The sequence below is a fragment of the Salvelinus sp. IW2-2015 genome, linkage group LG13 (genome assembly GCF_002910315.2).
Source record: "Salvelinus sp. IW2-2015 linkage group LG13, ASM291031v2, whole genome shotgun sequence".
NCBI classification, from domain to species: domain Eukaryota; kingdom Metazoa; phylum Chordata; class Actinopteri; order Salmoniformes; family Salmonidae; genus Salvelinus; species Salvelinus sp. IW2-2015.
The window spans coordinates 6,322,936-6,335,435 of NC_036853.1; the positions used below are offsets into that span (position 1 = coordinate 6,322,936).

Sequence of the window (12,500 nt, forward strand, 5' to 3'; positions counted from 1 at the left end):
GGGCGAAATTCAATTGATTGGACATGATTTGGAAAGGGCACACACCTGTCTATATAAGATCCCACAGTTGACGGTGCATGTCAGAGCAAAAACCAAGCCATGAGGTCAAAGCAATTGTCCGTAGAGCTCCGAGACAGGATAGCATTCAAACCCCCCAAACACCTGCATTGATACTCATCTCCAACGCGCAGCAGACCTTCCATTAAGGTTTGGTAGAGACGGAGGTTCGGTAGAGAGACGGAGGTTCGGTAGAGACGGAGGTTCGGTAGAGACGGAGGTTCGGTAGAGACGGAGGTTCGGTAGAGACGGAGGTTCGGTAGAGACGGAGGTTCGGTAGAGACGGAGGTTCGGTAGAGACGGAGGTTCGGTAGAGACGGGGTTCGGTAGAGACGGAGGTCGTGGACGGTCGGTAGAGACGGAGGTTCGGTAGAGCGGAGGTTCGGAGAGAGTCGTAGAGGAGGTTTGGTAGAGACGGAGTGTAGGAGATTCTGGAGGTGCTGACAGTGCAGCTATAATGATGGGGTCAGGAATAGACACTGAAAGACAGAAGTGAACACAGACATTAGGCTACATGTTATTTATTTATTTTTTATTTCACCTTTATTTAACCAGGTAGGCTAGTTGAGAACAAGTTGTCATTTACAACTGTGACCTGGCCAAGATAAAGCAAAGCAGTGCGACACAAACAACAACACAGAGTTACACGGAATAAACAAACGTACAGTCAATAACACAGAAGAAAAAACAAGATATTATCAGAATTAGAGGGACTTACAATCAGTGTATTCAACAAGTACGGTTAAAAGCAAAACAAAAAACAACAGTTATTGGAAAGTGAAACCTACTTTAAAGCCTGAGTTCAGTGTGGAACGTTCAAACCCATTACCAATCTCTTCAGTAGAAGTGGTCACTCAGGTATTTACCCAATAAATCTCTTCTGTCTTTGGAGGAAAACGTGGAGTCTGGCCCTGACGTCATAGCATTAGAAGGCGGTATACAGTGACGCTTGGAATGAATAAAACCTGGATCAATAATCACAAAGGCTCTGAAGAACCACAGGACTTATTTCATTGATGGACAATAGAGCAGACAAAAGGAGCGTCCCTCATGCAGGCAGGCCATTCACAACACAATACCATTCACAACACTGGGGACTGGTAGCAGAGGCCTATTAGTCTACTTAAAAATAGGCCAATAAAATGTCAACAAAATCATTAAAGGGATGATGAACTCGTGGATACCATGTTATATGTCTCTGTGTCCAGTATGAAGGAAGTTAAGGTATTTGCGAGCCAATGCTAACTAGCGTTAGCGCAATGACTGGAAGTGTATGAGTATCTGCTAGCATGCTAACAGAGTGATTGGGTTCATGCTGCTAGTGGATACCCATAGACTTTTTATTGAACCTTTATTTAACTAGGAAAGTCAGCTAAGAACAAATCTTATTCACAATGACGGCCTACCCCAGCCAAACCCGGACGATGCTGGGCCAATTGTGCGCCGCCCTATGGGACTCCCAATCACGGCCGGTTGTGATACAGCCTGGAATCGAACCAGGGTCTGTAGTGACGCCTCTAGCACTGAGATGCACCTTAGACCGCTGCGCCGCTCTGGAGGCCAGATTAAAAGGGCCTCAATGCCAAAATCCCAAACTATCCCTTTAATTAATAAATCACAAAAAAAAAAATGAATTGAATAAATAGAATCATATCAATAGATAGCTATGTGAGTAGGATGGACACGGCTAATAGATAAACTAACCTGGTGAATCTAGCCAGCGTGGCCAGACCTAGGACCCCTCCAGTCCGTAAACACTGAGCAGATACGGCGTTGATGATGACGTCAGCATGCATCACGTACAGCTGCCACACCAGGAAGTAGACGGACAGCAGGGCGGTAGCCACCGTCATGGCCAGGTTAGCCCACATATAACCCTCCGTCTCCTGCAGGTTACCCCCCACACCTGGAAGGAGGTGGGGTGGGGAGGGAGGGGGAGGGTGGGGGAGGAGGGGAGAGAGAGACATAGCACGATGCCCCTGGAGCAGTATAGGGCGATCCCACGACAAGCGAGAGAAAATATTTTGGGTATCTCAATTTTTCTGCATTCTCACATAGGAACTTGGTTGAGAGGAAGGATGTTTGAATGATTTGTACATTTGTTACGAGAATCACGATGAAAGTGTCCATTTTTTGCCCCTTTATAGACCTATACATGCCTCCTGTCAGACTCTATGATCTGTGAACCGTACGTGAATACAGACATCTAGTCTGACAGTATAATGACTAGATGATGTCTGTATTCATGTACGGTTCACAGATCATAGAGTCTGACAGGAGGCATGTATAGGTTTAAAAAGGCCCTAATATTGCACATTTCATCATGATTTTCAAAAATAATTGTGGATACAATTGTAAAAGCATTTCAAACATCCTTCCTTGCAATGAAGTGATTATGTGAGAATTTCCAGAAAAATCTGAGAGATAAAAAATATTTTCTGCTCCCGCTGGCGTGGAATCACCCTTTAAGAGGCTGAATGCCTTCAGACCCCACTACACTCACCTCAGAGTCAGACCCCACTACAACTCACCTCAGAGTCAGACCCCCACTACCACTCACCTCGAGTCAGACCCACTACAACTCACCTCGAGTCAGACCCCCACTACAACTCACCTCAGAGTCAGACCCCCACTACAACTCACCTCAGAGCACCCCCACTACCACTCACCTCAGAGTCAGACCCCCATACAACTCACCTCAGAGTCAGACCCACTACAAACTCACCTCAGAGTCAGACCCCCACTACAACTCACCTCAGAGTCAGACCCCCACTACAACTCACCTCAGAGTCAGACCCACTACAACTCACCTCAGAGTCAGACCCCCACTACAACTCACCTCAGTAGAGTCAGACCCCCACTACAACTCACCTCAGAGTCAGACCCCACTAAACTCACCTCAGAGTCAGACCCCCACACAACTCACCTCAGAGTCAAGACCCCACTACACACTCACCTCAGAGTCAGACCCCACTACAACTCAACTCATAGAGTCAGACCCCCACTACAAACTCACCTCAGAGTCAGGACCCCCCACTAAACTCAATCAGGAGTCAGACCCCCACTACAACTCACCTCAGAGTCAGACCCCACCTCACAACTCACCTCAGTGTCAACCCCCCATACAACCTCACCTCAGAGTCAGACCCCCACTACAACCTCACCTCAGTAGAGTCAGAACCCCACTACAACTCACCTCAGAGTCAGACCCCACTACAACTCACCCAGAGAGTCAGACCCACTCACTCACCCAGAGTCAGACCCCCACTACAACTCACCACAGTAGAGTCAGACCCCCACTACAACTCACCTCAGAGGTCAGACCCCCACTACAACTCACATCAGAGTCAGACCCCCACTACAACTCACTCAGAGTCAGACCCCACTACAACTCACCTCAGAGTCAGACCCCCCACTACAACTCACCTCAGAGTCAGACCCCCACTTACAACTCACCTCAGATTAGACCCCCACTACAACTCACACTCAGAGTCAGACCCCCACTACAACTCACCACAGTAGAGTCAGACCCCCACTAACAACTCACCACAGTAGAGTCAGACCCCCACTACAACTCACCACAGTAGAGTCAGACCCCCACTACAACCTCACCTCAGAGTCAGACCCCACTACAACTCACCCCATGAGTCAGACCCCCACTACAACTCACCTCAGAGGTCAGACCCCCACTACAACTCACCTCAGAGTCAGACCCCCACTACAACTCAACCTCAGAGTCAGACCCCCACTACAACTCACCTCAGAGTCAGACCCCCCACTACAAACTCAACTCAGAGTCAGACCCCCACTACAACTCAACTCAGAGTCAGACCCCCACTACACTCACCTAGAGTCCAGACCCCACTACAAACTCACCACAATGTCAGACCCCCACTACAACTCACCACAGTAGAGTCAGACCCCCACTACAACTCACCACAGTAGAGTCAGACCCCCACTACAAACTCACCTCTAGAGTCAGACACCCACTGCAACTCACCACAGTAGTCAGACCCCCACTACAACTCACCACAGTAGAGTCAGACCCCCACTACAACTCACCACAGTAGAGTCAGACCCCCACACATCCTCACCACAGTAGAGTCAGACCCCACTGCAACTCACCACAGTTAGAGTCAGACCCCCACTACAACTCACCTCAGTTAGAGTCAGACCCCCACTACAACTCACCACAGTAAGAGTCAGGACCCCCACTACAACTCACCACAGCAAGTCAGACACCCACTACAACTCACCACAGTAGAGTCAGACCCCCCATGCAACTCACCACAGTAGCAGACCCCCACTACAACTCACACTCAGAGGTCAGACCCCACTACAACTCACCACCAGTAGTCAGACCCCCACTACAACTCACCTCAGAGTCAGACCCCCACTACAACTCACCACGTAGAGTCAGACCCCCACTAACAACTCACCACAGTAGAGTCAGACCCCCACTGCAACTCACCCAGTAGTCAGACCCCCACTACAACTCACCTCAGAGTCAGACCCCACTACAACTCACCACAGTAGAGTCAGACCCCCACTTCACACTCACCACAGTAGAGTCAGACCCCCACTACAACTCACACCAGCAGAGGTCAGACCCCCACTACAACTCACCACAGTAGAGTCAGACCCCCACTGCAACTCACCACAGTAGTCGACCCCCACTACAAACTCACCACATAGAGTCAGACCCCCACTACACACTCACCACAGTAGTCAGACCCCCACTACAACTCACCACAAGTAGTCATCAGACCCCCACTACAACTCACCTCAGAGTCAGACCCCCACTACAACTCACCAGTCAGACCCCCACTACAACTCACCACAGTAGAGTCGGAGCAGCTCCAGACAAGCCATGAAGAAGAGCAGACCTACGTCCTGGGTTAGGAGGTCATCAGGGTAGCTCATCACACGACCTGGAGGACAGGCAGCAAACCAGAGACGGACTCAAGACCAGATCTATCCGGCTCCAGACCACCTTGAGGCCAAGACCCTATCTATTGAGAACAAGACTGCATATATGGTGGTTTCAGGTAGTCTCAGGACCAAGGACCATTTTTGCAACAGGCCTACATACAAATGTCTCTTTGTCTAGGTATTTATACTGCACAAAAACAGGGACAATAAAGATGTTGTGAACTGAATCAGAACGGTAGGTACACTCACTAGAGTACAAGACGTAACAAAACAGTGTAGTGTGCATACAGAAGATTAGTCACTCTCTCTCTCTCTGTCTCTCTGTCTCTCTCTCTCTCTCTCTCTCTCTCTCTCTCTCTCTCTCTCTCTCACACAACAACAACAGTGTGCATGCAGAAGGTGCCTCACTCTTGTAGATGATCATACAGAGTGTAGAGAGGAAGTACAAGACGTAGTAAAGAGCTGTCAGGTAGAGCAGGAGCTGGAGAGGAACAGACGATAGCTGGAGGTGGCGGTTAAGGGCGTTTTTCATTATCTGTATCGTGTGTGTGTGTTCAATTCGTTTTAAAATAGCCATTAATCTTTAATTCCAAAGGAAGAAACACCTTGACACTTTTTTTTAACCTGTTGCTATGTCCATTGCTAGCTAACTTTATTTTGAAAAGGATACTACAACAGCAGACTTGCCTGCAAGGAAATAAAACAATGTGTGAAATTKTGTGAACAAATATCAGTCCGTTTCTCACACACAAACGTATAAATACACACTATTTGTGGCAGCAGTAAATTAATCAGAATATGGTACTGTAAAATGATTAATCCGAAATACATTTCAAATTCATAGTTACGTTTGTAATGCATCCGTGGCTATAGCAACGCATCCTACCTGCTCTGTTCGCCGCCATGTTGAATGTTGCTCCTCCTTCTTCACCAGTGGAGTTGTTGTCTAAATAACCAGCGGTTACATGTCTCCATCTAGTGGACTGGAAGGTGAAGTACAGGGCAAAAAAACACCCAAGGTCCTGTCACGTTAAATCGGGCATTTTAGTTATCACAAAACACACAAATACAAACACGCACACACACACACACACACACACACGCACACACACACTTAGGGTTATCTTGTGGAATGTGGCAGTGGCATGAGGGGGAAAAACGTGAAGAAACACACTTGCTCTAGAGAAAAAGGGTAAGAATGTGAAATTATAACAATTTACACCATAGAATTACTAAACATATGTAGTTATTACTAAACATTATTAAAACGTAGCTAATTCTATTTACATGGTTTACAAACGAGAAACTTGTGAAACTAATTTATAAATGTTCTCCTCTCTACCTCGAATTAGTCCTTTTGGAAGTTTTTATTGGTCAACTCTTTTGTTATTTAAAGCTCCTTTATCACTCTCACTACTCACACAACCGATGCGCACACACGCACGCACGCACGCACACAGGCACGCACACACACACACACACACACACACACACACACACACACACATCACACACATCCCATCTCCATATTATCACAATTAGAGTAGATCTAATATATGAAATGACAATATGCAAAAGGAACTGCGTTAACCAGCTGTTTATGTGCGGGCTCTTTCTCTCCACCCTCTCTTTCTGTCTCCCCCCTCTTTCTCTCCTCCCTCTCTTTCTGTCTCCCCCCTCTGTCTCTCCATCTCTCTCTTTCTGTCTCCCCCTCTTTCTTCTCCATCTCTCTCTTTCTATCTCCTCCCTCTTTCTCTCGATCTCTCGATCTCTCTCTTTCTGTCTACCCCTCTTTCTCTCGATCTCTCGATCGCTCTCTTTCTGTCTACCCCCTCTTTCTCTCTGTCTCTCCATCTCTCTCTTTCTGTCTACCCCCTCTTTCTCTCCGTCTCTCCATCTCTCTCTTTCTGTCAACCCCTCTTTCTCTCAGTCTTTCCATCACTCCCTTTCTGTCTCCCCCTTCTTCTCTCCGTCTCTCCATCTCTCTCCTTCTGTCTCCCCCCTCTTTCTCTCCGTCTCTCCATCTCTCTCTGTCTATCTCTCCCCTCTTTCTCTCCATCTCTCTCTTTCTGTCTCCCCCCTCTTTCTCTCCATCTCTCCATTTCTCTCTTTCTGTCCTGTGTCCTCCACAACAATGTACATAGTGTGGCAGACATAAACGGACGGCTTGTTTAGGACGAACAGAGGGAAAGAGGGGGGAGACGGTCGAGAGAAAGAGGGGGATAGAGAAGAGGAGAGAAAGAGGATGGGGGGGAGACAAAGAGAAAGAGAGACGATCCAGCTGTGACAGACAAGAGAACAAACCAGCATCTCTCTGACATGCACACAGTGGCATTGTTTTAGAGGGAGGGATGTAGCTAGCTGATAAGGTTGGAGAGAAATMGATTATTCCCTTCCTCCCCTGTTGGCTGGGACGCCTCGACAGAAAACAGTCGCCTGCTGCGTTGGAGTGTGACAGATAATGTGAGAGTTTAGAGATCCAGTAGCTGTTTAGGAGCAGAGACTTTTATTGACTCCAATAAAGTAAATGTCGTGGACAGAGTGTAGACCTTTTTCTTCCTCACTATAGAGGCAGAGATATTCAACTTTAATCCGCCTATTGTTGCATATACACGTTTCACAACTCAATTTGTTTTTTTTCTCTAACATTCATGCTAAACTGGTTGTTTTTATGTGTTTATAGATTTTATKCATCATGTTTTTATTGTCAAACACATCACAAGGTCTTTAAAAAAGAAAAGAAGATGATGGTGTACCTGAATTCTTCCAGACTTAGCACCTAGTCTACGCAAATAGAAGTGATTTAATAGTTCAACCTTTCTCGTTTCATAAAGATGACAATAATTTGACAACATTTGGACAGKACAAACAGTAATTGAGAGAGAGAGAGAAGAACAGTGTATCAGAGATAGGTCGTTATTATAATTTTCGAAAAAGTAACTCGTTTTGGGAGGATTATTGGATTCGTTTTGGGGTCAAACCCAGAGGCTACACATTTCATATCACTAATACATATCAGTTCAGTTTTTCACTGAACAGAAATGAAACACGATTGCTTATTTACTTTGACTTTCGCTTAAATTACTTWAAAATTGTCCCAAAATAAAATGTTGTAAGGAATAACATTTAATGTGTCCTGGGCCTATGAAAGTTACGCATCAAATATGAAGGTAAASATTTGTTGACAGTTTGGCTACTGTAGCTTAGACTACTTAATGTCATCCCATGTAGGTCTCACATCCATCACCCAGGGAGGTTTTAACACACCTGTCTCATGTCCTCTCATCCCAGCCGATCACACACACACACACGCACACGCACAGCGCACGGCTCTGTGGACCAGTAGGTCGCGTCTACGTCGCATCCAGAGAGAGGAGGGCGAACTGCTAGAAGACAGACGGGGAGGTCATCTACACAGACGCAGTCAAACGCTGGATATTGACGTACAACGTTTTCCCGAAGACTCCAATTTAGGTATCCATTGTCCTGCAATCAACAAGGCAACGAAAAAATATATACAAGAAGAATCGAAAAAAGTCGAAGAATTGCTCTGGGACATTATTTAACGATGTATTGATAGTTTTCCCAACGCGGAACTCGCGTTGTGCGACTTCTCTATGGCTATTTCTAATTAGGCTACCACTGAATGAGGTATAATAATTCTACCTGTTCACTTTTGTGTGGATTATTTTTATATTTAAAACGCTTGTTTTAGGCGTTGATGATTTAAAAACAAAAACATGTAATATATTTATAAAGGGAAGGGAATAAAATAAATAATTGTGTTCAGGTATCGCTCCTAAAACCAGAGAGGGAATCTCTCTCTCTTTTGTTTTGACAAGGAGTGGATTTATGAGCGATAATAATTCCACGTTAGGACTTGGACTATAGTTGCCACCGCAGAGACATTTGGACACGCCGCCAGTCCCGACTGCGTGATGTATCCGTGAGAGTTGACCCGATATAACARAACTGTTTCGGCCGGACTCATAGGGAGCGGGGAAGTTCATGGAGGTTATTAGTGGGACCCGCTAGGATGGATGTGGTGGATGAAACCGAAGCGTTACAGAGATTTTTTGAAGGTAAGAACAATACACATTTATTTACAATAATAGAACTAGGCTAAACAATTATAAGTCGCGGGTTGCACCTGAGCGAATAGCGCCCGCTTTACCAGAACTCACGCAACCTCGTTTCTACTTTTCTTYTGGAGAGAAAAACTATGTGAAAAACGTTGGATATATTGTAGATCTTCTCATTCGTTGTCATATATTATTTAGTACATGTGCTAATTGTACTATTATCTAAAGCGTTAGGCATTTTCACTGGGCCGACAGTGTTGTTGGTGGGATATAAYCCTACTATATAGGCTACAGACTACGAACAGAAAACACAGTGAAATGTCTTTTCAACTTCGTAGCCCTCTTTTTGTGTCTGTGTCTATCGTGCCAGGTTTTGTATTCAACATCAGTGTTTGAATAGCCTGCCTGTTATCTAAACTATACGGTTAATGCACTGTGTATGTACTCTAGTGCACTGGTTCTCAATCCTGGTCCTGGGGAACCAAAGGTGTGTACATTTTTCGTTTTTTCTTGCCCTTAGCTGCTACACACCTGATTAAAATCGTCAACTCATCAGGCTTTGATTGTTTTAATCCGGTGTGTAGCGCTAAGGGCAAAAACAGAAATGAACACCCCTTCAGGTCCCTAGGACCAGGATTAGGGACCACTGATCTAGTGTACTTTATGTTACTTCATGTCATGAATAATCATGGTTGACTTTCAGAGCTGATAGTTCAACAATGAAGAAAAGCAAAGCAGGCTGAACAAGGAAGGTATATGAGGTTTTTTCCTGGGACCTTTGACCCCTTTAAGACTATAGATTTTATAAAAGGCTCTTGAAGATGTCTATTGATTTTAATTATTAGAGTCCCTCAAATAACTTAGTAATAAAATATTCAAAAAAGAAAAAAGAACTAGTAAGAGTTAGAATGGTAAATAAAGTGTTAGGAGCAAATGTGATGTTGACGAGTTGCAGGACTTGAAGAATGGGGAGAACTGGGAGTTCTGAGGAGAAAAGGGGGAGGAGAAAAGGGGGAGGAGAAAAGGGGGAGGAGGAGAGAGAGAGGATATAGGAATGCAGAATGAAGATGAATGGTGTGGTTTATAAAGGGGTAAACTGGGGTACTCCGTGTGAGAGAGAAACCCAGACAGAACGTATTACTGTTTGACATAAGCCATAGACGTTGAGTCTCAGGTTTACATCTGTGGCCAACTGTGTTAAAACTGAGAAATGTCATTTTACACAGAGGTTATGGTTGTTACACATTATAATTGTTGTATTACATTTTATACTTTACTTCAGTCACTACTCTATTTTATTTATTAAAACATTTAAACAATTGCATCCCTCCCAGTCAAGTTTTTTAGTTGTTGTGGGGTCGAATGTAGGTTAAAACGTTATCACTTTGCTAAGTTTGATGATGCTGTGGTTATGGTTGTTGTGACACGCTGAAAACGATCCTTTTTTATGGTTGCTTTATAAGCTATATAGACAAAAAGTATGTGGACATGCCTTCAAATAAGTTGATTTGGCTAATTCAGCAACACCCGTTGCTGACAGGTGTATAGAGTCGAGCACACAACCATGCAATCTCCATAGACAAACATTGGCAGTAGAATGACCCGTACGGAAGAGCACAGTGACTTTCAACGTGGCACCGTCATAAGATGCCACCTTTCCAACAAGTCAGTCCGTCAATGTTCTGCCTCGCAGAATGGGAACGGCAGAATGGGAACGGCAGAATGGGAACGGCAGAATGGGAACGGCAGAATGGGAACGGCAGAATGGGAACGGCAGAATGGGAATGGCAGAATGGGAACGGCAGAATGGGAACGGTCTGGGACTGTTTTTCATGGTTCAGGCCCCTTAGTTCCAGAAGGGAAATCTTAACGCTACAGCATACAATGACATTCTAGACAATTCTGTGCTTCCAACTTTGTGGCAACAGTTTGGGGAAGGCCCTTTCCTGTTTCAACATGACAATGACGCCATGCACAAAGTGAGGTCCATACAGAAATAGTTTATCGAGATTGGTGTGGAAGAACTTGACTGGCCTGACCTCAACCCCATCGAAAATCTTTTGGATGAATTGGAATGCCGACTGCGAGCCAGGCCTAATCGCCCAACATCATTGCCCGACCTCACTAATGCTCTTGTGGCTGAATGGAAGCAAGTCCCTGCAGCAATGTTCTAACATCTAGTGGAAAGCCTTCCTGTTATAGCAGCAAACCAACTCCATATTAATGCCCATGAATTAGATGTTCAACGAGCAGGTGTCCACATACTTTTGGTCAAGTAGTGTGTGTATTACTCGTTGCCCTATATAACTCATGAGTATTACTCGTCTCCCTATATAACTCATGGGTATTACTCGTTGCCCTATATAACTCATTGGTTATTATCATTGTTCCTATATAACTCAGGGGTATTCTCGTTAGCCCTTATAACTCTATGGGTATTCTCGTGCCATTTAACTCATGGGTATCTCGGTTCCGCTATATATCTATGCGGTATTATCGTTGCGCTTATTAATCATGGTATATCGATCTCTATATAACTCATGGCGTATTGGAGACTTCGTTTGCTCCTATATTAACTGAATACATGGGTATCTGTGGCTATGTATGCTCGTTTGTCCTTGCATCTATATAGCTCATGACGGTATTATACTGTTCTGCACCTAAGTATATTACTTCATACGTATTCTTGTTGCCATATATATACTCATGGGTATTTACTCGTTTGCCCAATATAGCTATATAACTCATTGGGTATTTATCGTTGCCTTATAACTCATTCCGTATTACTCGTTGCCCTATATAGCTCATGGGTTATTAACTCGTCATCCCTATATAATCATGGGTATTACTCGTGTCCTATTACTCTGGGTAATATCATCGTTGACTTAATAACTCTGGGTATTACTCGTCTCCCTATATAACTCATGGGTATTACTCGTTGCCTATATAACTCATATGTATTACTCGTTGTCCTATATAACTCATGGGTATTACTCATTGTCCTATATAACTCATGGGTATTATCGTTGCCTATATAATCATGGGTATTATCGTTGTCCTATAAATCTGGGTATTACTCGTTGCAATATTAACTCATATGGGTATTACTCGTTGCCCTTATAACTCATGGGTATGACTCGTTGCCCTATATAACTCATGGGTATTACTCGTTGCCTATATAACTCATATAACTCATGGGTATGACTCGTTGCCTATAATATGCGTACGTATACTCGTTGCCCTATATAACCATGGGTATTACCTCGTTGCCCTATATATAAATCATACGTATTACTGTTGCCATATATAACTCATGGGTATTACTCGTTGCCAATATAGCTCATATAACTCATGGGTATTACTCGTTGCCCTATATAACTCATACGTATTACTCGTTTGCCCCTATATAGCTCATGGGTATTCACTCGT

The 12,500-nt window shown here is 44.6% G+C and overlaps 1 protein-coding gene across 4 annotated transcripts in view; it reads right to left on the minus strand.

Annotated features, from left to right (window-relative positions):
* The window catches only part of LOC111971657 (transmembrane protein 80), an 8,478-nt gene extending 2,556 nt beyond the window's left edge, over positions 1-5,922 (minus strand). For 2 of the 4 annotated variants that reach the window (XR_002878283.2, XM_023998512.2), the window contains exons 1-4: positions 5,876-5,922; positions 5,660-5,676; positions 5,398-5,491; positions 4,896-4,988 (exon numbers count right to left, since the gene is read on the minus strand). Coding sequence is in view for 2 of the 4 variants with exons in the window: in XM_023998512.2 (XP_023854280.1) it covers positions 4,896-4,988; positions 5,398-5,491; positions 5,660-5,676; positions 5,876-5,894 (223 nt within the window). In the remaining 2 variants the exon portion in view is untranslated. Of the gene's footprint in view, positions 1-462; positions 537-1,761; positions 1,964-4,895; positions 4,989-5,397; positions 5,492-5,659; positions 5,677-5,837 lie in introns of those variants that run through there. The other 2 variants (XM_070446093.1, XR_002878284.2) reach the window with 2 other exon arrangements.
* Between the last annotated feature and the right edge of the window lie 6,578 nt (positions 5,923-12,500).